The sequence below is a fragment of the Lycorma delicatula genome, chromosome 3 (genome assembly GCF_047948215.1).
Source record: "Lycorma delicatula isolate Av1 chromosome 3, ASM4794821v1, whole genome shotgun sequence".
Taxonomy (NCBI): domain Eukaryota; kingdom Metazoa; phylum Arthropoda; class Insecta; order Hemiptera; family Fulgoridae; genus Lycorma; species Lycorma delicatula.
This window is the reverse complement of record NC_134457.1, coordinates 98855182-98881945: the sequence shown is the minus strand read 5'-3', so window position 1 is coordinate 98881945 and position 26764 is coordinate 98855182. Positions and strand designations below refer to the sequence as shown.

The following is a 26764-nucleotide window of genomic DNA, read 5'->3' as shown; positions in this document are numbered from 1 at the left end:
TTGTTTATCCTGGAAAAATATTAATTCATCTCGCAATTTCAATAACCAGGTTAACACTTTTCCTGCAATAACAATCTGATTTTTATATGGAAAAGAAGAATTTTTTTCTTTTTGCCCATTTAATAGCAGAATTTAGCAAACAACACCTTTTGTAATGGTCGACTTTTAATCAAATTAAGCATTTTTACACCTTTACAAAGAATTTTGATATTTTCCAGCATATTTTTTGTGGCAAGAACATGTCTGTGAAGGAAGCAGTGCATCCATTCCACCTTTGGTATAAGATGATCTTTTAATTTTTCAGAAATTCGTGTTACTGGCTTTGCACCATATTACATACTGCAATACACTTTGTCCAATCTATGTTACAGTTTTTAGTAGCTTCATAAAAGACATCAAAAAAACATTGTGCTGTTGCATAACCAGGAATTGATTTGCAAAACAACATTTTCTTTAATTGATCTATTGCATTCCCTATTGCATTCATATCTCACAAAACACAAGAACCAAAAAATGTTTGTCACATCTGTTGATTCATCAAATTGAATACTAAAAAATTCAGCTGAACTGACTTACTAAATTATCTAACTGAAAACATTGGCAGCCATGTTATCAATTCACCTTGATATTGTATTGTTAGAAAGTGGAATTTTTTCCATTTTGTTTTTCTTCTTCCACGCCTATTAAAACACTGATTATATCAATTGCAGAGGGCAATATGAGGTTTCCTGCAACAGTATGCGGTTTGGACAATTTAGCTACTCTTAATGCTGAGATAAGATACTTATCTGAGATAAGATAAAGGTGTACTTTTATCAGTACGGCTTGATTTTCAAACAGAAGCTTGTGGATTTCTCAAGCTATGTAATTTTCTTTCAAAAGATTTCAAGGGTTTGCTTTTATGATGTGGATGTTTAGTTTCCAAGAGTTAAATTAATTTTGATAGTTTCATGCTTTCACTGGAGAGGATTTGAAAGCAAACAATACACTGTGGTTTTCCATCCAGTGAGGTAAAACAATAATTAAAATAACTGTCATTATATAATCTTGTCTTTTTACCAATCAATTCATTGTATGTAGATGGCTTACTTTTTGTTTTCACAAATTTATCAATTAAAAAAAGAATTTAATTGAAAAAAAAGTTACACCATTTGACTGCACACTAAACAACTGAAACCTCAATTATTATTATTTTCATTGAAACTATGCTTTTAAAATCTTAAATAAAGGCACCATATGCACATTCTAAACTAATCTAACGTTCTGCAATCCCTTACACCTCTTTTATACTGCTGAGAGAGAGTACGACTTGTTCAAACGTATCATATGCATGTTAGAACATGATGCTCTCACAGCGAATATTATTCTAGCAGACAAAATTACAAGGAGCACATAAACACAAAGTTGGAACCTGTAAACTGCATATGTTTGTACAGTTCATACAAGCATCTTCATACCCGTCGCTATCTACACAGCTAAATAATTTTAACTACATTTCATTGAGTTTGGCTTGGAGGGATCATTATATATTTTTTTTTAATTTTAGGGGGTATGTGGAGCTAAAAAGGTGAGAATCACAATCTACATAATGTAAATTTGCTAAAAAAATATGCGGAATTTTTAAATCTCCAGAACTGTATAAGTCCAATTATCACAATTTTTTTTTGTTGCGTTGGTATACTTGTTCCTAATGGATATTTATATTGGTAGCCATATTGGATGCTTAATTTACTGTTGACTGTTGAAAAGGTTACATGTGTTTGGTACAGTCAACAATTTTTAACTTGTGGAGTAAATGGAACAAAGAATTTGCATTAAATTTTGTTTTAAGAATGGAATAATGAAGTGCAGCACTGCAATGGAAACGTTGAATGTTGCTTTTGGTGATTCTTCTAAGAAAAAACAAGTGTTTACAAGTAGAAAAAATGTTTCCAAGAGGAGCTTGAAGATGCTGAAGATGACAAGCACCTTGGACGTCCCAACACATCAGCAACCAATGACAATGAAAAAATGAAGGAAATGATTATGGACAATTAGCAAATCACTATCAGAGAGATTGCTATTGATAATAGCATATCATTTGGCTCAAGCCAAGAATTTTCTCTGATGTTTTGGCATGGAATGTGTGGCAGCAAAATTAGTTCCAAAACTGTTGAATTTCAACCAAAAACAGTGTCAAATGAACATTAATTAGGTGTTGCTGAATAAAGTGAACAATATTCCAGACTGCTCAAGCAGACACAACTGGTTATATAAAACAAGGGTATATGGGTATGACATATAAACTAAGGCCCAATCGTCCCAATGGAAGCTACCTGAAAAGCCAAGACCCAAAAAAGCTCGTCAAGTTTGATCAAATGTGAAGATTCTAATAATTACTATGTTCTTTGATTTTAACGGCTTAGTGGATTGTGAGTTCTTGTCATCAGGTTTGCGGCCAATAAGGAGTACTGTCTGGAAGTTCTATACTATTTGCATGAAGCAATCCAAAGAAAATGCATGGATTAATGGTGAAACAATTCATGGGAACTGCACCATGATAATGCACCTGCTCACACTTCATGGCTTGAATATGAATTTTTGTCCAAAAACAACACTGTTATGATACCTCAGCCTCTGTATTTGCCAGACATGGCCCCCTGTGACTTCTTCCTACTCCCCAAGCTGAAAAGAACCATGAAAGGACAACGTTTTGCCAACACTTAAAGAGATAAAGACAGAATTGCTGAAGGAGCTAAACACCATACTAAAAATTGTGTTCCAGAGGTATTTCAAAGATTGGAAAAAGTGGTGGCATAAACGTATTATATCTGAAAGGGAGTACTTTGAAGGTGACAAGATCGATATTGACAAATAAAGAGATTTTTTGAGAAAAACTAAAATTCCAAGTATTTTTTATCAGACCTTGTGTGCAATATGATACAAATGTCCTGTTGAGTTAATAGAAGGTTTAATATTTATCTACGAAATGGGAGATCTTGCTCAAATTATCCTAGTAAATATTCTTATTCTTTGAGCATGGAAAAAGCACAACAGATTTGATACGAAATAATGAAAATCTATTAAAAATTATTTGCCTATACTGCACATGTTTATACAGCTCATACAAGCATAATATGGGTATGCAGATGCTATCTGCATACCCATATGAAGACCCGGGTATGAAGATGCTTGTATGAACTGTACAAATGATAATTATAAATTCAATCACTGTCGTAAAAGCAAAATGAATGTATTATAAAATTATTTTATTAACTACCTCCTTAATTCAAATAAAACCATAATAAATTATGACCTAGATAAATTTAAATATAATCTCATATCTATTGTTAGAGTCATTGCAGCAGATCAATGTACTGAAGCACAGAGTTAATCAAGTAACGGCTATTCAGCCACGGCATGAAAATTATTTTGTAACAATTAAGAAAAAGTACAGGCATTTTTACGTTCATCTTTTGAGTACACTTTAAACCAGAAATAGATTCAGTGTAATTCATCAGTTATAAAAAGAAATTAGAAAGTGCAACTTAATTGCTAAACTTTCTATTATTTTTTTTTTTTTTTTAATTTATTTATTGAAAAATAAAAGGCAAATATAATTCATTTTTCTATGCAGTTTCCTGCTTTAGAAATACATTTTTCCCACCAAGAAGGAAGGTATTTTATCACAGCATCGTACAATGAAGCTGGTTATCAGGAGCCAATTGCACAAAAATCCCTCCACGCCCTCATCACCTTCAAATTGAAAATCACAGGGTGATAGGTCCAGGCTATAGGGAGGATGATCAAGTTGAGTCCAGTGCATTTCTTCTAGTTTTGAGACTGTTAGAGCTGCAGTACGGGGCTGGCGATGTCGTGGAGGAAGATGGCCTCTCAAATCGGTTGGTCTTGTCTTTTGTGATATGCAGCCCTCACCTCGTTCAACAGCTCTCTGTAGTAAGCAGTATTGATAGTGCGTCACTCATGCAAAAAATCGATCAGCAAAACGCTTCACCGGTCAAAAAAACGGTTGACAGAACCTTGCCAACTGACAGTCCAGTCTAGGCATTCACTGGGACTACCTCTCCTTTCCTCCACCACTCCATACTGGCTTATTTTGACTAGGGAATATAGTGGTGGACCCACATTTCATCGCAGTTGACGATCTGACTCAAAAATGCATCACCTTCTATCACAAACCTTGCTGTAAGCCTCTGACAGACCTCCAAACGTCTCGACTTCTGATCTGTGGTCAAAAGGCGAGGGACCCATCTGGCACATACTTTAAGGAACTGTAAAGATCTTTTATGATGATCACTTGACAGCTCCCATAACTTATCCAACCTGTTCTGCAGTTTCAGATACTCTTGTTCATCGATCGTCTTCAAGAATGTCTCGAACTGTGCAAATTTGTTCATCTGTAATGCTGGTCCAATGACAGCGATCGTGTTCCTGATTTTCCAATCGTTCTTGTCCTTCCTTGAACTCTTTATGCCAGCCAAACACACGAGAGTCCTTGACAATATTTGGTCCCCAAACTGTGCAGTCATCTCCGGAAAATTTCCATCATTTTAACTCCTTCACGAGCAAGAAATTTTAAAATTATATGTTGCGCAATGGAGGGGTGATCCTGTTGCTCAGACACCATGAACATTACTGAGGAATTGATTGGGAGTGTGGAACGGTCAGCTCTCCCCACACCTAATGACCCCACCCAAGCATACTAGAAGTGTGGGCTCAGCCCTACCAATCATAGACGCTCAGGAATAAAAATCCCGTTTATATCTAATATACCCTCATAGTACTACTAAACTATATGTTTAAATTATTTGCTTTTATTTTTTTCAAAAAGTATCCTTGCCTACTAAACTGAACAAAATAAACTTGCTTTTACCTAAATAGAAATTGTGAGGATCACTACCTCAACCTTTCATCTGAATTAAGAAAAAAAACTTTGTAGCTAAATAAATCCTTGTCACCTATTTTCAAAGATTTTCAGCTTGGTTATGACTTAGTGAATCAGAATAAGCTGTGTAAAAAGTATTGATTTGAGTGGTAAACTGATTACAATATTACTATTATTTTATGATCCAGTTAGCATTCTTCTCCAGAAATAAAGTGGTGAATTCAGTTCAATTGATGTATCAGTTCATTCAAGCAGAAACTCTGAGCCTTCTGTAATTATTTTTTTATTTCAGACATAACAGACTTATTTTGCAGAAGTAGTTCTGGAATAAGTATTAGTAGGGAATGTGACATTTTTCTGCCAATGTTCGCAAATAACAATATCATCTTCTTAGCCTGATGCACATATAAATTAAAAATATTTGAAGAATGTTGTGACCTTAATTTTTGACTTTGAATCCTAAAAGAATAAAATAATCAGTTTTACTAGGTATGACAAATTAAGGATTTTTAAATCTTTGCATTGAAAAAAATAGTCTACTGCATGCAAAAAGTAAAATTTTCTGGTATCCAATTTTCAAATAAACAAATTTAATTAAGTATCAGAGTATTTTATAAAAAATGAAAATGCTGATTACAGTAAACTTATGAAACCACTTATGGTAAAAGTAAATTAATTTTTGGGAAATTATGACTATATTATTTGACAGTTCAGTATCTTAAGTCACTGCATGGCTTTGAAGTTTGGTGTTTTAGTATATGGATGATCTAGAGAAAGTTACAAAAGAAAGATACAAAAAATATATCTAAGGATACAAGCTCGTGCCTCTATCCTTACCATTAATCCATTGTCTGTAATTACCATAAATCCTCTAACCTTACCATAAAATTGTTTTAAAGATTAACCTCTTTATTAAATGCTTGGTATGGTTATTAAGTGCATAATGAGCTTTAAAATTCTGGATTAAACTTTTTTTTGATGCCTGAAGTAAAAATACTCAAAATGTGCTAAAAGATTGCCTTAGGATTATTGATGTCAACATTACTGATTTTAACTGAATGTCCTAATTATGATCCAGCTTTTATATTATTGGTGAAGATAGTATTATGGAGCCAGAATAAATTGTGTTCAAGTCGGCTGAAGAGCAGAAACTAGCTGTAAGATACAGAGATTTTTTGATATCCCAAGACAAAAAGGTTACAAACTCTTCCTGCTTTACTATTCACAGACTTAATATTGAAAATCTGCTAAATATTGGAAAACCAAGCAGTATTTAAAATACAAGACTTTTATTAAAAAGGTTAGAATGATTACCTAGCTGTGATTATATAAACTTTGTATTCTCTTTGATTTTACTAGGTACAATTTTACAATGAAATTATCAGTTCAATGTATAATAAAAACATAACTGAAGATACTGAACACAATGTTGTAGACTGTCCTGTGTTAGATTCTTTTATTTGGCATACTACATCAAGGACACTAGTAGTCCTAATGAAAACCTACAGAATATTCTTACTATTGACTAATAGGAGTTAAACAATTAAAATTTGTATATGGTTAAAGCCTATTGTTTTAAGTTTATTATAAATTAATAGTTAGATAATTATATCTTGAAAAGAAAAAAATTTAAGAATTGATATATTTACTGAGATATTTTACTGAGACATCGTATTTTTAATTTAACTTAATATTATTTGCAATCCAGACTGAAATATAAAACTAATAATGATAGCTGTGTTGATAGAGCTGATGTGTACTACTAGTGATAGCTATATAAGATATTAAGAGTCATTTGTTTTTTGGAGGTTTTAATAATCTATTTTGTTTGATATTTTTTTTTTACCATGGTCAACAGTTCTATCTTTAAAATAGGAAAAAATGAACTCTAAATGAGATGGTACAAGATTATCTTGTATCAATTTTCTAATTACTGTTAATTACATTGATATAAATATTTTTTATTTATGATCCAATGAAGTAATTCTTTCATTTCCTTTTGATAAAATGGATAAATTAATTTAAGGGAGTCAGTAATGTTGAATACAATTTAGTTATTAAATAAAATTTACTTTAGTTATTTGTAATTTCTCGTTATATTTTTATAGATCAATGTTAACAGACTCCTAGTACATGACTTTGTCTTTAACAGATAAAATTTATTATTTATTTATCTTGATTTATTTTCATACTTTAAACCATAGTGTCACACCTAAATGAATGAGGATGATGATCTCCAAACTATAGAATACTTTTTTTCTCTTAATTTTAATAAAAAAAGATCTCTGAAAGAATCAAACATTTAATGTTAACATAAGAAATGTGTAATTAAACAAAAGTGATTTCTTGAAAAAATTAAACAACCTGAAGCACGGACATGATCAATAAGAAATCCAGTTATTGTAAAGGTGAATGAGAATGAAATAAAAACCACTAACTGCTCTACAATCACATATTAATAGAATAAGGTGGAAGCAAAAGCCACCATGAATTAAATACAACAGATGTACAAAAGAAATTTAATTATAAAAATGGTACTGTTTGTTGGAAAGAACTCATCTTTTTGCAAATAAATCTTTACCTATTACATAGAAGCATAATATTAAAAAGTTGTAATACTCTGATCACTGTATAATCTTTTCCTTTGTTTAGGCAGTTAGATTTATTTCTTAGTAGATTTACAAAGTAAACAAATGTTTACAAAGTTCTGTTTGTATTTTTTTGCAGAAGTGATAATACTTTTCCAAAAATTAAATTTGTATCATCAAATTCTTCCTACAGTAAAAAGTCATTTTATAACAGTTTTATATATTTCATGGGCTACATTAATAAATAAGATTGCTAATTATATAAAATGCATTAACAATACTAATGCATTTAAATGAAAAGTAAGATCTTCTTAGATGCCTGCTTGAAGTTGAAGATATTTATTTAGTAGTAGAATTAACTGATTATACTCAAACGCATACACATCAGGACATAAATTTAATTATTTAAATAATTAATTTAAATATTTAATTATTTAAATAATTTATTTTATTATTTTGTGTAGTTTTCTGCTTAATTATTTTTTTGTCCTGCTATCTGAAATATAATATTTTTATAATGATGATAAACCCATATCTAGTTTTCCTTTGGTTTACTTAATTTTTAATCCCTTAATATAATTATAATTTTAATTAAGTAAAACTTCCCAATATCAGATACAGCTTGGGAACAACAATCTTTCCATTATTTAGAGCATCTGCTATTTAGAAAAATGTGAACACAGTATTATGTTCAGTTATTGTACAGAAAAAAAAACACTTTGAATAAGACAACAGTATTGCGTATTTATTTCATAAAAAAAAGCTTTTAAAAAAATTAGTTCCTAATTAAAACAACTTTCTAAAATTCAAGCTTTTTTAATGTTTTTTTTTTGTTTTGAAAATTTAAACACTGTCCTCTACGTTCATAGTTGAATGAAAAAATAATACTGTATTACTATAATCGACCAATAAAACTACTGTACTGTACTAAAATGGGATACATAGTTTAAAATAGCTGTCTATTTTAGTTTGAACTAAGTTCTGGTACATATTTTTTCAACAAGCAACTGCACTTCTCATAATAAAATAATGCGTTCTATTAATCCCTTTTGTAAGAAATATTGCTTAATTTTCTAGCCTCTTCTCTTGCTTCCCTTTATGATTAAATCTGGGTTCATTGTCATTAACATCGTTGTCAGAGTCATTGTCATTTGTTTTGGTAGTCAAGTTCGAGGCAGCAACAAGATCACAGGTGTCATTCTATACATCCTCACGTGTTGTGAACTTCAGGTACTCTGTAGTTTCCAAATGGTTCAATAAGTCTTGTAATTCAATCTGTTCCACAGAATTTTCATTTGGTTCAGTAAGATTTTCAATGTCAGAATTGAAGTTAGTTTGTGGAAGTTAATTCAGTTTTTTACAAACACTGTTTTTCTCCCTGTTGTCATGTCAGTAGTAACCTGCTTTATAGCCATATGAATCCAAAAAATTACATCCACTAAAAACATTAATTTTTAGAAAGCTCATCAGCATCTGTTACTTTCATTGTTGACAATAAGTACCGTAATACCAGTTTTCTGTACTGAATTTTAAACTTCTGAATAATCCTCTGCTCAAGCAGTTGACATACTACAATATTATTTGAAGGAAGAAATATAAATTTTACATTTTCAAAGCTAACATTAGCGTCAGATTTTTCATTGTCCAAGAATAGTATGACTTTCCTATTTTTCCTTGCCATTCTACGATCAAAATTAAGAATCAGTCCATCATTATGTCCCTGGTCATCCAAGATTTTTTATTTGAATACCATTCAATTTCTAATGAATTTATATTGATGCCATTAAAACATCGTGGCTTTGGAGCTTTGCTGTTTGTTAGTGGTTTTTCAAATTCACCTGACATATTTACAGCCAACATAACAGTCAGTCTTTCTTTTGATATCTTCCCTCCCCCCCGTACATTTTTCCTCTTTCAAATAGATTGTTTCAATGGGAAAAACCCGGAAAAAAGACCAGTCTCATAACAATTAAACATGTCTCTTTCATTATAACTCACGAATATTTCAATTAACCTTTTCTTCTAATCAGACACAGAATTCTCATCTACAGCAATAGCATCATCACAAACATTTTTAGATGAAATGTCTAATTTGGAATTTATCTAACCACCCCCAGATGCTTCAAATTCATTGTAACTGAATTCTTCAGTAATTTCTAGGGCTTTCTCACTTATCAAAGTTTCAGAGACCAGAATGTTATTAGCACAAGCCCTGCAAAACCACTTAGAAGTTAAATTATCAATCGCTAGGCCTGGCATTTTAGGAAATGTACATTTGCTTAACTGATTTTCATTTTCATTCCATGACTAGGGATATCAAGTTTGCTCTTTAAGCTATCGCTTATCTGAGTTTTCCCAACATCAAAATATTTTGCTACATCATACACAGTGAGTTTTTCTTTTTGTAGACATTTATAACAGCTACTTTTTCTTTTAATGTCAAGTGTTTATGATATTGGGATATTTTAAGTTGCGGTAACAATGATTGTAATGTTTTTTTTTAAATACATAATTGAACGTACAGTAAACATTCGTATAGAAAATGTACAAGAAAAAATACAGTATTATTCTGTAACAAAAATATTACACATGTTCAATGTACAGTATACACTTGCATAGCATTGATGACGAATCATGCTGGATGATGAATTGACTGATATCATAATAACAAAATTTAGGCAGGAAGTGATGCAATTCACAAATAAACAAATTAGTCACACAGAGTTATAAAATGAAAAAAGAAAAATTACAATTTTTATTTATGCAATCTGTTTTTCAGAATGATTGAACAATTTTTATAAATAAATTCATTGTCTGCATCTGTTATTAAGAAGGTCTGTTTATTGAAAAGCATTTTATTCATTAATACCAGTATAAAACAGCTGGGGAATCTAGAAATGTTCAGTATTAAGAAGAGTCCGTTATTGAGAAGTGTCTATTAATGGAAGTTTCACTGTACTTTATTTAATTGTTTTTATTAATTTTATGATTTTCAAGTTTCGTTTAAGGTAATATTATTGCCTTTCTTTTTCATGTCTTGTGATTCATGTCAGACAAGAATCACAGGACATCCCTAAAAACAGCACAGCCTTTCTCAATAATAATAATATGCATGCCATGATAGCCTTACTAGGAGAAGTAAGACTGATCTAGTTTTCCATCATCTTATTCACAGAGTTAAATATATTCTCATAACAAACAACACAGTAAGGTAATACAGGTAACACTAATTTATACAAATGACACATTCATTCTCTTCACCAAAGTGGCTGGCTTATAATTAAACTCCTTACTCAAACAGAAATAGTTCTGATTGGCACTTTTTGTACTTCAGGTGCTTTATATTCATAATAGCCATAAAACTGGAAAAAAATAGGGTAAAGCAATAAGCCTTTTATATTAATTTATAAAACATCAATATTACAAAAGAAACATTTCTTTAAATGGACTACATTTACCTCAAATATCCCTTGTTATCTTCAGACTCGGCTAGAGTTTTAATGCTGGCCATAAGTAAATCATCATACCCCAGAAATTCATCAAGAATAAACCTTGAGAATGTATCACCAAAGCAAGAATCTCGAGTAGGATCAAGTGCCACAACAAGAACAGGAACATTGAGACGCTGTCTTGTAGCCGCTGACAGCCGCAAGAAACCATATTCCAGAGAGTACTCAACTATGTACTCTTCATCTGGCCACACTAAACACAATTATAGCATTTACCTACATAAAATCTAATAATAATATTAACAATAGCTAATGTATAAAGCTGTGTATGATATTGATAAGCAGAATACCACAAACCAGAACTGTCAATAACTTATACCCTGACCACAAATAGTAATAAAGTAATAAACAGCCATTCAAGTTAAATACGATATCTCACATTCACTCATAACTGGTGTAATAAATATATTGAGTGAATACTAAGTGGTGCTTACTGAAGAATTAATTATTGCACCAAAATTGTTTTTTGCCAACTACATTTTTTGTTAACTCTGTTAAGTACTTTTAAAGGTCTTTCTCTGAACAGATTTTTATTAAGAAAAATATATAAATATAGTTTTCAGTTCAGTGACTGAAACAATAAACACATATCTCTAAAGTTTTAAAATTTTAAAATAGTTTTTACAAAAATTCATTCTGAAGAAGCAGAGATATCTGCAAAAGTGCAGTGGAATTTACAAAGAAAGCAAATTGAGAAAAAATTTTAACACAACTATTTTTTTGCAGTTAGGCAGCAAATTAAATAATAATACATGATAATTAATATAATAAATAAGTCATTTTTACATTCTGACAAATGAAGTAATAAGTCTAACCAACCACCAGAAGCAGCAAGGTATAAAAACAAAATATCACTGAACAGCTTAAACTCAGATGACATTTTTTATCTATTGACATAATATTCGGAACTGATTCATCTTTTATGACAAAGTTTTATGAAGCATATATCTGTGTTACAGAGTTACTATTTAATTAAGGACAGTCAATATTTTAAAGCACATTTATGCACATTCACCAGTTTTACAAAATTTAAAATAATGAAAATTTAACATATAGCACAATTCCTTTGCAGAATAAATAAACCAATAAAATCTCAAGTTCTTTTGGTTGTTTTAATAGTGTCTCACTCTTACAATTTTACAGTTTACTTGCCTACATAAATAAAAATGGAAACAAAATTTTGTTAATATATTTTAAAAGTAATACAAAATAAAAAACTACCCAACTGTAAAAGATTAATATATTTTGAAAACATAAACTCAAATTTTGAGGTAAAAACTCAATACCACAACCCATCAAAACAAATTAGTACTGAAATTCGAACCACATTCAGTCCCAACCTAAGTAGGATAAGTTTCATTATCCTCCAACATATTAAAAATAAGTAAAAAAATTATACAATAATTTACTCTATTGATAAAATACACTTCATTCTTATTTCAATCGGTATTATATTTTATATGGTTAACATATAAAATTTCAAATAAAAATTTCCTACAAGTACTCTCATTATTTGAAAACAAAATAAGTTTTTTCTAAAAAATTAATTAAATTTAAAATTTTTTTTTTAATATTATAAAAGATCAGAAAATAGTAGAAAAATTAAATTAAAAGAGATCAGTTTAAAAGAGATCTTTTAGATCTATCTCAGATTCTTCTTTAGTAGTAATTTGAACATTATTGACTGCTGGTCTACCTCCTGCTAGCTGTAATTGATATTAATGCTATTGTCATGATGTTCATAAAAATGAACATTTTAAATGATGTTCATAAAAAACTGGTGGAAAATAAATAATAAATAATAGATTAAATATTGTAAGAGAGGAGAAGAGGTTACTATAGATATACCATGCAAATCGTTAGTGTGGATCCACAAATACAAATCTTGAATAGTATGCATGTACCTGCTCTAACAAGTCTCTCGACTTCCGACACAGATTCTTTAAGCGGTGAAATAATAAGATGACTCTGAGTATCTGATGACAATGAACTTATCGTTTCATTACTCCCAGGAATGTACTGAAAACAAATTTAATCAGAACTTAAGAAACATCTTATAAATATAAGAGTAGAACAATTTAACAAAACAAAATTAACTATTTATTAGTACAAAGAACAGCACAATAATTAAAGCTTCACTTTATAAACAACTCCAGCTAACCCTCTATTAAAAATAAAACACAGTTGAATATGCATATTTATGTTTGTGTCCATGAAACAACTGGTTTGTACAACATCATACTGTTACTGTACTTAAGTAAAAATTTCTTATCTCCTACCACCGTATTCATACTGCATATCAAAGGTAGCAGGCCAATGAGCATATATTAGTTAGAGGAAGGAAAAAAGAGGGACAAAGATGGGCTGTTATATTTAACAAATGTTTTCAAAATGCATTTACAATTTCTTGCATTAGATATACTATTTCTTTCTCCTCGATGCAACTGTTATTCAGTCTGTTAGTTTCATAGGCAAGGTATACAATAGCAGCCTTAAGTACAGATATTATTCGCAACATAGTGTCTATTCTTATTATTATCCAACCACCAATTACATGCTATAAAATCAAGTTTTCCTAATTTTAGCAAACTGTTGTATTTTTTACAAATAGATTGTATTTATTTACTTCTTCTAGTGTGACTTTAATTCTCTCAATCTGACCTAATTCCCTTTAACCATTTGTTAGTTCCGCAATTTTTCCTTTGTTTTTTTTTTCAACTAAATGTTTAAATAGATGTTTATTCTTATCATGTTCTTAAATTATGAAGAAATAAAATTTTCACTGAAAATGATCATCGTACAAGTATGTACATTATTAACAGAGTAATTTACAATATAATTATATTTGTTTTTTGTTTAAAATATTAATCCATTTTAGAAAATAAAAAAATTCAAATTGAATGAAATTTAATATTCTAGTTTCATATAGAGTCCACTTAATAAAAAAATAATTTTCTATGTATAAACTGACAGGACTAGATTTTTTCATTTAGTTAAATTTCTGTTTTTATAGCATCAATTCAATCAGATTTTATTGGGTAATTTTTTTTCTAACTGTTCTAATCTTTTATTTTTACTATTATTATTGTTGATCATTTCAAGTACTATTTCTAAATATTTTCTACTACTCCAGTACTTTATGCTTGTCAAAAATTACATCTTCCATGCGATACATTTTTTAATTTTTTTATACATTTTCATAGAAATAATGCTTAAATGATCTACTGTTTATATAATCAAAATACGTTACGATGTAATCATCACATTTTATTCTTTATACGCAACTTAGATTACAATTGTTTGAATTTTTCTCAATACCAGAAGACATTATGTTTTTATTTTATTGATACGATATATTATCTTGCACTCTTCCTATATTATATATATACATTTTTTTTTTTGAAAATTCTCAATTTCTGGTTCAAAATATTTTGAACATCATTTCTTTAGTATTCCCTGGTACCATAAATGGGACCAGGGAATACCAAAGAAATGATGTTAATTTTCCCTGATATAATGGAAACCTGGCTCATATGGAAACAAAAAACTCATTAGTTACAGAACCGTTTTTTGATACAGAAATATTTTTTGAGAATCATGTAGGGTAGGTACTGTAATTTATGCAAAAAAAATACGAATACCATATAATGCTATACATAAAGTACAGTACTAAATTTTCCTACGATATAAGATAAATAGGTATACTGTACAGTACTATACATACTGTATGCAGGTATAAAGTATATTGTACTACACTATGTTATAAATTACCTTGTATAAATAAAAATAAAAATTAGTCACGTCAGAGTTATAACTGATAAATTCGCATTTAACAATACATAAATGTTTACATTTTCAGTAACTCGTCATCTATCATAATAGGCGATGACAGACAGACAGACAAACATAGGGTGTTAAAACCTTGTATAGGTGACAGCACAGTCATCGTCGTTGTTTTGGCTACTTACAATAAACTAGCCTTTATGCCTACTGTCCTGTGAATCATAACTTAACACATTCTAATCATTCCTTAGTCACAATTTTATTTAGATTAATTATGTAATGCCACTATCCGTAACTTATCCATGTGTCGTTTTTGTTCATTACAACAGTCTTCTTTACTGTGAGTGTGCGCATATGTGTGTATGTGTATGTATGCATTTTTGTTTTCCATTCATTCACTGAATTTGTCATTTTAATTTTAATTTCTTATTTTTACAGATCCATATTACAGTTCATTACCTAAAGTACAGAACTGTACAGTGCGATTACTAGCATAGTGATCTTCCAAATACTGTGTATTAGTATAACAAGTATGGCTCGAAAAAAAGAGTTTATTGGACTTAAATAAAAAATCAAAGGAATTAAAGACAGTGAAAAACTGTCTTTTAAAAACTTAGTCAACAAATTTGGTGTAGTAAGACTGAAATCTATGAAATTTAAAAAAATAAAAACAAGTTAAAAACTGAATGGTTAAAAGGGAGCGGTTCAAATAAAAAATTGGCAATGAAGAAATTAACAAAATTGTTAGGGAGTGGTTGGTGAGTGCGACAGCAAGAAAGTTACAGAAAGTTACAGAGTAATTTTACAACACCAAGCAAAGGAAATTACAGAAAAATTAGGTAGCACCAATTTCAGTGCTTTAAATGGTTGGATGGAAAGTTTTATAAAGCAGCATCAAATTATATTTAATGAAGTACGTAGTGAGGCTGGAGATGTGTGTGATGAAACAGTAACTGACTGGAAAACAAAACTTGCTATTTTTACTAAAAATTACAAACCTAGAAATACTGCAAACAGGGACAAACCCGGACTTTTTTATCATGCACTACCAATAAAGACTCTTTACTTGAAAGGAAAATGATGTAATGGAGGGAAGCATTTCAAGGAAAAAGTTGGACTGTTTTTGTTTACAGTGCTCTGATAGGAGAACTGGGGGCTGCTCATTATTGGAAAGGCTGATAAGCTGAGGTATTTTAAAACATTAATAAAGACCATCTTCCTGTATTATGGTGATCCAACAAAAAATCATGGATGACGTCGTGTATTGTGGAGGAGTGATTGCAAGGGTTTAACACAAGAATGATGCAGCAAAATAGACACATTCTTTTTTTTTAAAACATCACATGACATCCAAATATTGAATTAGGTAATGTTAAGTTAGCTTGGTTCCCACCAGACAAGAGTTACCCAGCCTATGGACCAGAGTGTAAGCCGGCCTCCGTGGCGCGAGTGGTAGCGTCTCAGCCTTTCACCCGGAGGTCCCGGCAGCGAATCCCGGTCAGGCATGGCATTTTTCACACACGCTACAAATCATTCATCTCATCCTCTGTACAGTAATGCTTAACTGCGGCCCCGGAGGTTAAACAAAAAAAGAGTGTAAGTAAATGTCTCAAATTACACTACCATCGATTTTTAATAAAATCTCTGTTAGAAACAACTGAAATGGCACGGTCAACTACTCAACTGACTAAATCTACATCAGTGCTCAATGCTATAATTTGGCTGTCAAAAGCATTTAAATGTGTATTGGCAGAGTCGGTTAAGCACTGCTTCCAAAAAGCAAAATTTCAATTGCATACAGCTACAGAAATGGAACTTACGACGACATTTAATGACTTGCAGGAAAAACTGGACAGGGTGTCTCATGAAAATACAATTACTGAAGAATTTGTTAACGTGAACAACTTATTAGAAACTGAGGCTAACGCAGAGAATATAGATGAATTTATTGTCAGTTTTCATCAAGAGAAAACTGACGAAGACAAAAGCAATTCCAATGCCGAGGACTATATCAGTAACTAACGATACAGAAACTAGATCATGCACTGCAGCTTTATCCAACCTGTTAGACCTTTAGGAATTTTCACTTACAACAAATTATTCAGAGTTAACAGAATTTGTAAAGCCAGAATGTTGACAGAAAACAGAATACGTGAAAGTTCAAAAAGTTCAGTACAAAAAAATAACTAATTTTTTTCTTATATTAAATACTAAATTACATAATGAACAGTAATAAAGTACATTTAGGTTAATTTACATTATGTTTACTTATTAAGGTATTTAGTTTATGGTACTGAAATTAATTATTCTTCAAAATTATCAGTTCCTAAATTTAAATTTTTTTTAAATTAAAATATGAGAATTGTTCTACAATCCAATAAACTGTTCTGTACGTGCTAATATAAGATAGAAATTTTGTGCTTACGAATTCGCTAACACATATTGTACAATCCACAGCTGAAAATGAAATGTAGTTCTGGTAAGTATACCACCACATTTTTTCTTTTTAATTGTATAGTCCACTAGTTCATTCCTGTATTCATCGGAATCCTATTCACAACGGAAAGTATTTTCAGTTCCATGAAATTCTGTTAATTCAGATTTTACTATACAATTAACTTTAAAAAGTTTTTTGTGAAAGTTAACATTACTTTCACAAAGAAAGATCCAGTTTGATATAAAACTGTAATCTTAACTGGTAGAAACTGAAATATAAAACAAAAGTTGCACATGCAGTGGCAAACATGATGTAACAATATCTTGAAATAGTAAACAGAGACTATTTAAAACAACAATTAAACTGAACAGTATAAATTATAATAATGCTAGGTTTTTACTTAACAAAAAATTTACCTCTGTACATGACTGTTACTCAATAACAATACAAAAAGGAATGAAGTAATTCAATCATGAAATGTATGGGTAAACACAATTTTTTTTAAAATGAGATAATCTTATTACGTATATAACACATCTTAACTGAGGTTATTGAAAAATGTGATTTCAATTTCTGTAATTTAGTTATCTACTGAAAATACTATATATGTATGTGGGCTTATTAGATTTTCAATTCATAGTTAATAATGGATGTGGTGGTGTACTGGCTGTATGCGATCCATGCAGAATACAACGGGTAGGTGGGGGGGGTGTCAAGATGAGGAAGTCAAATGACCTTCACCCGCAAGATAATTTCAAATCTATTACAGTAGAACATCTCTTATAGGTTACGTGTGCTTTAACCAGTTTATGATTAACACAATCAGGAGTTATAATTGTGATAGTGTTTTTTGTTTGTGTTCCAATTAAAAACAGAACTAGCAGTAATATTAGATTTTACATAAAATATGAGAATACAGTTACTAAAACATTTGAAATGTTTAAAATTGAATATAGTGAAGAATGTTTACTGAGAACATGTGTTTCAGTGATATAAACAATTCAAAGAAGGCCAAGTCAGTTGAGAATGATTTACGGACAAGCCATCTTTCAACATCCATTAAAATAAAACATAATAATCAGCACAACTGTTTCAAAATTGTTTGGTGAAAGATCAAATGAGTATTCACATGGGTTAGAAGAATTGCAAGGGATTAACAGAGATAGGGTATGTAAGTTTTAGATAGGATTTGAAGAAGAAAAAATTATCTCACATTTTGTTCCTTATAAACAATAAAATAAAACTACAGATTTATGCTGGATTCAAGAGAAATATTTCAAACAAGGTCACAATGGGTGATGAAATCAGTGCTTCACGTACCATCCAACAAAATGTCTAAGTGCAACTTGGCCGAGTCCAAAGAAACAAAGATTAAATCACACTAAGTAAAAAAAAAAACACATGAGATGGAAAATATTTTTTACAGAAAAAAATTCATAAAATGAAATAATAAAGAATGATTAATTATTTAACTGCGTATTTAGATAATAATATATTTTAATTCAGATAACAAATTATTATTATGTTATAAAACAGAAATTTTAAATAACATCCTGATTTTATTGCTTGAAACTCATAACGAAAATAAATTCTATTTATTTTATTGACTGACTTAATAAAATTTATATACACCTATGACCTAATGACAAATTATATACATGTATTTCAATTTTTTAAATGTTCTTAATAAATTTTAAAACTGGTGATGGCACTGGCGTCAAAAACTAGCTCTTTTCAAATTAATTTAATTAATATTTTGAAATTACTTTTAAATTTAATCATGTGTTCTGCTAACAAAATCAGAAATAAGAGTAAGCATCTTTCTTCAATTTTTGTAATAGATCTGTTAAATATTTTTGATAATAGCAATTTAAAATAGAATAAAATTTGATGATACATATGTAAATATTTTATTTATTTTATTAGATCAACCAAAGTACAGAATAAATAAAGTAGGATGACTTACCTTTTTCCACTAATATGCAGGAGCGCTTTCACAATTTACTCCCATCATCAGCTGCACTTTACAGGGCGTTTCATAATGTTCTTCGGAGTTTCGAAAATTCATTAACAAAAAACTATTTCACTCATAAGAATGAAACAAGTACTGTACGAAAGAGTACTTCAAATAGTTTTTTCCAAATATAGTAGGCAGTTAGTAAACCATTTGCTTGCTAGGCATTGACAGTAGCGAAAATGGCTGCGACGGGAAGCGAGAAGTCGTTTTGTGTGTTAGAATTTCACTCGTCAAAGTCAGTAATTTCTGTGCTACATGAGTTTTGGTTGAAATTTTATAAGGAGCCACCAAGTGACAATTCAATTCGTGCATGGTATAAACAATTCAGTGAAACTAGTTGATTGTGCAAGCGAAAATCAACTGGTCGTCCATCAACCTCAGAAGTCAATGTCGAACGTGTGCGTGCAAGTTTCATTCGCAGCCCGTCAAAATCGACTGCGGCTGCAGGCAGAGAATTAGGAATTTCGAAAACAACAGTGTGGAGAGTTCTCCGTAAATGTTTATTATGCAAACCGTACCATCTTCAATTAATCCAGCGTCTGTCTGATGGCAATAAAACACGTAGGCTCGATTTTTGTTTACAGTTACAAGAAAAGATGTTGTTAGATGAAGGTTTTGTAAACAAAATAATTTTCAGCAATGAAGCTACTTTCCATATTAGCGGCAAAGTAAACTGTCATAACGTGCGAGTTTGTAGAACTGAAAACCCACACGCTTATGTGGAACACATTCAGGATTCTCCAAAAGTAAATGTTTTTTTGTGCGATCTCTCGTGAGGCAGTGTATGGGCCGTTCTTTTTTATGGAAACGACAGTAACCAGCATGATATACCTGGATATGTTACAATTATGGCTTATGCCTCAGCTAGTCAACGACTTCATTTTCCAGCAAGACGGTTGTCTGCCTGTTTTCATAACGAGGTTCGACAGTACCTTAACACAAAATTAGCTCAGCGCTAGATAGGACATGCGTCTGAAGAAGACAAACATATTATGCTGTGGCCAACAAGATCACCAGACCTTATGCCATGTGATTTCTTTCTCTGGGGTTACGTGAAAGATAAGGTGTTTATCCCACCATTGCCGCACGATATCGCTGAGAGCTAAAGAATCGCATAATCAATGCAATCAACTGTATCGAAAATGACATGTTAGAAAGAGTTTGGCAAGAGCTAGACTTTCGTGTTGATGTGTGTCATGTCACCAGAGGAGCACATATTGAACATTTATAGATGTTAACAAAAACTGTTTGAGTCCCTGTATCATCTCGTACAACTTTCATTTAGGTTAAGTGAAATACTTCTTTTGTACTGAATTTTTGTAATTCCTAAGAACATTATGAAACGCTCTGTATATTCATTTCAAATTACATTACAAACTTTGTAAAATATAATAACAAATCATGCATTTATTTATTTTATTTTAAAACCTTTTATCTTTTTATTATACACCTTTATTCAGTTAAATTAATAATTAAAACAAAAATTTTTAAATATGAAAAATTAATTACAATTAACATTACAAATTAAATTATAAAAATTTTTACATATGTAAAAATATGACGTCAAGGCATAAAATCAAATTAAAATTAAAAATCAAAAACTAAAATTAAAATCAAACAAAAATAATTTTAACTAAAGCAATTATGCATGTTGTCCATTTAACTGAACTTACTTCACTATCTTTGGTTGATCTAATAAAGTAAATATTTTGTATATAGTGCAGAGGAGTATGATTCTTAAAAAAACTGATTTAAAAAAAATATATATATATTACATATTATAATAAAACTGAAATATTGTCAGTGTTAGTTTTATTTTAATTTTTTAGCTTATACTATTAAAACACAACATAAAGATTAAAAAATTGAAACAATAAAACGATAATTACATTTTTTAAAAACTGTAAAGGCTAACAAAAATTAAGCAAAATTCATACGATGCCTTGCCACAAACTCTAGATCTCCAAAGTTCTAACATGTGTACACTTATATACAGGATGGAGGGGAAGTCCTTTACGTAGTTATGAAATTATTAACATAAGTACAGCTTACCTTCTATGGATCAAACCTCAAAAGATATGAGAGGGTCCACCATGTTCAAAACACAGCCGTATGTGCCTCCATGACGGTTGTTCATCCGTATCAGCGTATCAGAAGTGATCATTTCAAATGCTGACCAAACAGCATTTTGGAGCTGCTTGTTTTTTATGTATCTGTTCTTTCAGATCTCTTCTTCTAGAGATCAAGAGTGCATTGATTGAGTGCATCTTCTTCTTCCCAGAGTGCATTGTCAGATGTACTGAAGTCAGAGCTTCTTGCTGGCCACAGCAACAGAACCATTAACTTTTCTGACCCATTTCTGATACAGCATTCAGAAAAATTTCATTGAGGCATCTGCAGATATTTAAAGCAAAATGGACTGGAGCACCGACTTACTGAAACATAATGATGTCAACAATTCCTTTTGCCATTAATTCTGGAAGCAACCACTCATCGATCATTCTCAAGAGACTGTGCTGATTAACTGTGCCATCGAAAAAATAAGGACTAAGGTGTTCTCATCCCAGCCTAAATCATAACATGAGACAGATGGTGTTCAATTTCCTCAAAGTTTCTTAACAGAGTTTCAATAAATTACACACTTGTCTGTAGACATGATGTTATTTTTATCGTTTGCTCTTGGAAAGTATTCAAGCAATAACTGACATGTTAAATACATCGATCAAGGTCATTGTCACTCAACTCATGAACTGTGGCTGAATGAAAACATTTAACATTCAAGTCCTTCTGCATATGGTTTTGCATAGTTGATCTTAGGATGCCTAACTCTGCACAACATTTGCACAATGATTTCATCAGTGATCACTGAATCAATGCCTCCACAACAGCACATGTCTCAGCTCAAGTGCTGAGCCTCCAACTGCATGGTGTATCAAGAACACTTCCTGTTACAAAAGCCTTCATCTCCCATGTTAGTAATGTTTGCCAAGATGGTGAAAATTTCCCGAAACACACAAAGAAGTCATTCATAATGTTCTCCAATGTTTTACCAGTGTGTGGACATTCATAAACCCATACACAAGCTAACAAATGCTCTTTGACAGTGAACGCACTTGCACCCACTATTGTTTCACACTCAATGACTAAGGTCATTCCCACCATGAATGAACACAATAGACAATCCACACGACGACTTATTATTTTTTTTCACCTTTTCCAGCAGTAGTGAATGACATTAGCATTGAGAATTGGCAGCAGTACAGCCCAATTAAGCTTGATTTATTACAGTGTAATAAATCAGTGGGGTGACTTCTCACCCCACCCCGTAGCTTCATAGTAACTAACCGATATCAACTTACTTCAATTTTTTTAAATGTTACAGCATCATCTTAAAACAATAAAACCACTCATTAACATTTTTTATTAGATCAGCTTTTTTATGTAGATATACCATTCATTATTAATTTTAAAAATTAAAATGAGTATTTATCAATTTTAAAGGCTTTATGAGGCCTCCATTTCATACCTAAGGGGATGGTAAAATGATAAACTAGTAACTGAAGCACCTAAAAAGCATATTTTTAAACTTCCCCAACAACTTTCAATTCATCATTTTTCTAAAAAAAAGAAAAGTTACTACATATGGTTGGCAAAATGAGTCAGTTGAAGCAAGATAAAACGCAATGGCAGATGATTAAACAATTGTAAAGTGAAATTTTCATAACCTTTTTTAAGTTCCAGCAGCAGTAAGCAGTCATGTAACGCCATGAATGATCAGTTAACCAAAATTGCATGAAATTTCCTAAAATATTTCTGATTTGTTCAATGAATACAAGTTACTCTTTGGTCTAAGAATTCCTCCACCCCAAAGGATTCCTCTTCCTTATTGCAATATCAGGGCACAAAAGCGTTAGCTACTTATTTTTATATTCATTTTTGTATTGTAAAGATTTTTGTGTTGATTTATAAAGATCTTCAAGATCAATTGTTAAAAATTTATGTTGATTATAGTAAAAAAATTTAATGAAAATTCAATGTTAATTGTAGATTTATTTTTTGAATTTTTATTAATTTTTCAATACAGCAACTCCCCAAGTTATATCAATAATATGATAAAATCTATTTATACATTTGAAATTTCCTATATAACATTTTATAATTATCTTTTTTCATTTTTGCAACAGATGAAAAAACTGCTGAATTACGCAGCTGTAAGTTAGTAACACAAACAGACCAAACTACAATTTATTTTTTAATTTCTCTATCAAATACAGATAATAAAATTCTCATTGAGAATTCTTACAATGATTATTGTTAACTATTTCTGTTTCTGTAAAAACTGGTAGGGCTCATAAGTAAGGACAGTTCAAAAAACTATTTCATACCTCATCATGAGAACCTTTACTTGGAGGAGGTGAACTCGGTATAATCTGTAACTAAAAACAAAATAGCTATGAAAATTCAAATGCAATAAAAAATTAAAACAGCTTCATTTAGAACAAAAAAATTATCACTACAATAATAATATTATTTTAATATACATCTATAATACATTAATTTTTTTAGAAATATTTTTTAAGATTCATATATATATATTGTTAAATTATATTTAAAATCTATTAAATAAATCACCTAGTACAGAATATTGAGATAAGACATACAAGTTCTGTAAATACAGTAATAAGACTAGTTTTTTTTAGCCGAAGTGGCAACACTGTAAAGTTACTAGTAAACATATGGTTATATGAACAGCTGATTTATATTAGGTATTAATATTTTTAGTCTATGGTTACCACATGAGACATATGCAAACTTTTTGTTAAACAAGTTTTTGTTGTGCGTTACAAAAATTAGTGATACTAATTATGAGTAACATTGTGCAATCAAGTTTTGTGTTAAACTTGTATACTTGTATATTTGTTAACTTTGTGAGAATGAAACTGAAACTTTTTCAAAATTGAAAAGGGCATATGAAGATGATGCTCTGTAATGAGCCCAAGATTTTATTTGGTTTAAAAGATTTCAGATGGCTGGGAATCAGTTGTGGACGATCTGAAAGACTGTTAACATAAAAAAGTGACAACAATGTTGATTAACTGTCAGAATGATTGCAGAATATTTGAATTTAAACCATGCCACAGTCCATCAAATTTTGACACGAAAAAAGTTTGTGCAAAATTAGCCCCAAAAACCCTCACTTTGAACAGAAAAACAACAGAGTGGAAGTGTGCCGTGATCTTCTACAGTTAATTGAAACTGATCCTGATTTTTTAAAAATGTTATTACTGGTGATGAATTTTGGATACTAGTATTTGAGTACAACCCAGAAACAAAACGCCCGAGCAAGGAATGGCACACTTCAAACTCACCACGTCCCAAAAAAGTAAAAATGAGCAAATCAAAAATCAAAGCCATGCTAATTTGTTTCTTCGATAGTAATGCTGTTGTCCATAAGGAGTTTTTGTCTACAGGGCAGAAATCAATATGTTTACCAAGAAATTCTTGAAAGACTGCGGAAAAGAGTTGCTCGCATGAGACCAGCCATCAAAGATAACTGGATGCTGCATCATGAAAATGCACCTTGTCATACTGCACTCTCAATTAATGAGTTTTTGGCAAAGAAAAACATTCCTGTAGTTCCTCAACCACCTTATTCACTTGACTTGAGCCCCTGCTAATTTTTCCTGTTACTGACTTTAAAAAACACCTTAAAGGACACCTTTTGGAACAGTAAACATAAAAAAAAAAATGTAACCAACCATGTGAAGGATATTACGGTTTCTGAGTTCCAGCACTGCTATGAAGAGTGAGAAACCGTTTGAAGCGTTGCGTGGCTTCCCAAGGGAACTATTTTGAAGGTGATACAGTCCAGGAGTCCGTGTATAATTGGATTGTAAATAAAAAGTTTTTCTGTACCAGTCTTATTTATATACATAATTAATTTGTTTAAATTAAATTTTTTGTAGTCCATATTTCCTATGTACATAAATTCTGGGTAATTACAAAACAAAAACTTATTCAGCCACTCCGCAAGTACAGAAATATAGAATACACTTACCTTACTTTACTCTTTCCATCAAAGCGCTTTTGAGCCAAAGCCCACCTTCAGTAATGTTTTATAAAAATTTTTTTTCTCTCTTTTCACATTTACATTTTGATAAGTTAAAATTTATAGAACATATATTTGTTCAGTCAATAAAATTTCCTAACATTTTATCTATAGTTAATACAATACTGTACTGATTTATTTATTTAAAATTTCTTGTCAATGTATTGCCAACTTAAATAATATTTATAAGAATATCCCCATCAAATTCTGTCTGCAGATTCATTAGGCTGAATTTAATATCTATCTATATATGTAAAATATTTCTAAAATTCCTAATTTTTTATTATTACTTTCACGTTCAATGTTTACTTATTCAATTATTTCAAAATAATTTTCCAAACTAGTTATATTGTGTTTGTTAATTATTAAATAGTCTGCAACATTTGAGAAACCTATTTTTTTATTTTTAAATGACCTGAAATATTCATTAAATCTATCTTTAAATGATCTATTTGTTTTTTCAATAAATATTTTTTCACAATTATTGCATTTTATATTATAAATACCAAAAGAATAGTATTTATTTTTTACTATTTTATTATTATAATATTTTTAATGTTTTATAATAATAAAATATTTTGAAGTCACTTCTGTGTTAAGAATGGTTTTCTTTATAATATTATTATTAATTCTTTTGCAATTTGATTTTTTGTCTCCAAAATTATTTCCAACATGAGAACAATTTTATTCACACACAAACGGTTTACCTATTTCTGCAATTATGTCTCAAATTTTTATACAATATTTTGGAAGAATTATAGTTCATGGAACACTGAGTGTGCACATGTGTTTACGTTTTCTAAAAATGTTGTTTTTATTTATTTTTTGTTTTTGTTTGATGTAATTTTGGAATTATGTACTGACTGATGATGCAGGATCCCACGAAAGAAGACATTTGGTATTAGTTTTTTACATTCTGTTACTGTGTTCGGTGATTATTTTGCTGTTATTTGAGATTATTTGATACAGTGGGCAGTACATTAGTGAATAATTTGAATTTTCACAAGGTTTTATACATATATACAGAGTGATTCAAAACTATGTGGCAATCTCTCAGGAGCTGATTCTACACCTAAAAGTAGTTAAAAAGTTTATATAAACTTAGGCTCGAAAATGCTTCGTTAACAAGTTACAGCTAGTGAAAGATTTTGCCCAAATTTCGATTCTCCCAGGGAAATAAAACTTCCTGAAATTCTGAGAAGGCAAATTAAGGGAAAAATTTAGTTATTTCTAATGATTTTTGACAAGAAAATATTTTAAAAATGGGTCCCAGAACTGTACGTCCATTAGTTTTAAAGATATCTGATGTAAAACACAAAACTTGGGGGTAAAAAATAACACATTTTTGAATTTAATGTAAGAAAACTTTGTTAAATGGTTAAGTTACATTTTTTTTTTTTTCAATTAGAAATGTATAAAATTTAACTCTAAAAAGA

At 30.4% G+C, this 26764-nt stretch overlaps 1 protein-coding gene across 12 annotated transcripts in view; it reads right to left on the bottom strand.

The window, feature by feature from the left end:
• Positions 1 to 26764, bottom strand: part of LOC142321817 (membralin) — a 261594-nt gene that overhangs the window by 196505 nt on the left and 38325 nt on the right. For 6 of the 12 annotated variants that reach the window (XM_075360229.1, XM_075360228.1, XM_075360238.1 and 3 more), the window contains 3 exons: positions 23605 to 23655; positions 12887 to 13001; positions 10932 to 11175 (listed from right to left, as the gene is read on the bottom strand). In XM_075360229.1, the coding sequence (XP_075216344.1) occupies positions 10932 to 11175; positions 12887 to 13001; positions 23605 to 23655 (410 nt within the window). The remainder of the gene's footprint in view (positions 1 to 10931; positions 11176 to 12886; positions 13002 to 23604; positions 23656 to 26764) is intronic. The other 6 variants (XM_075360234.1, XM_075360239.1, XM_075360236.1 and 3 more) reach the window with 4 other exon arrangements.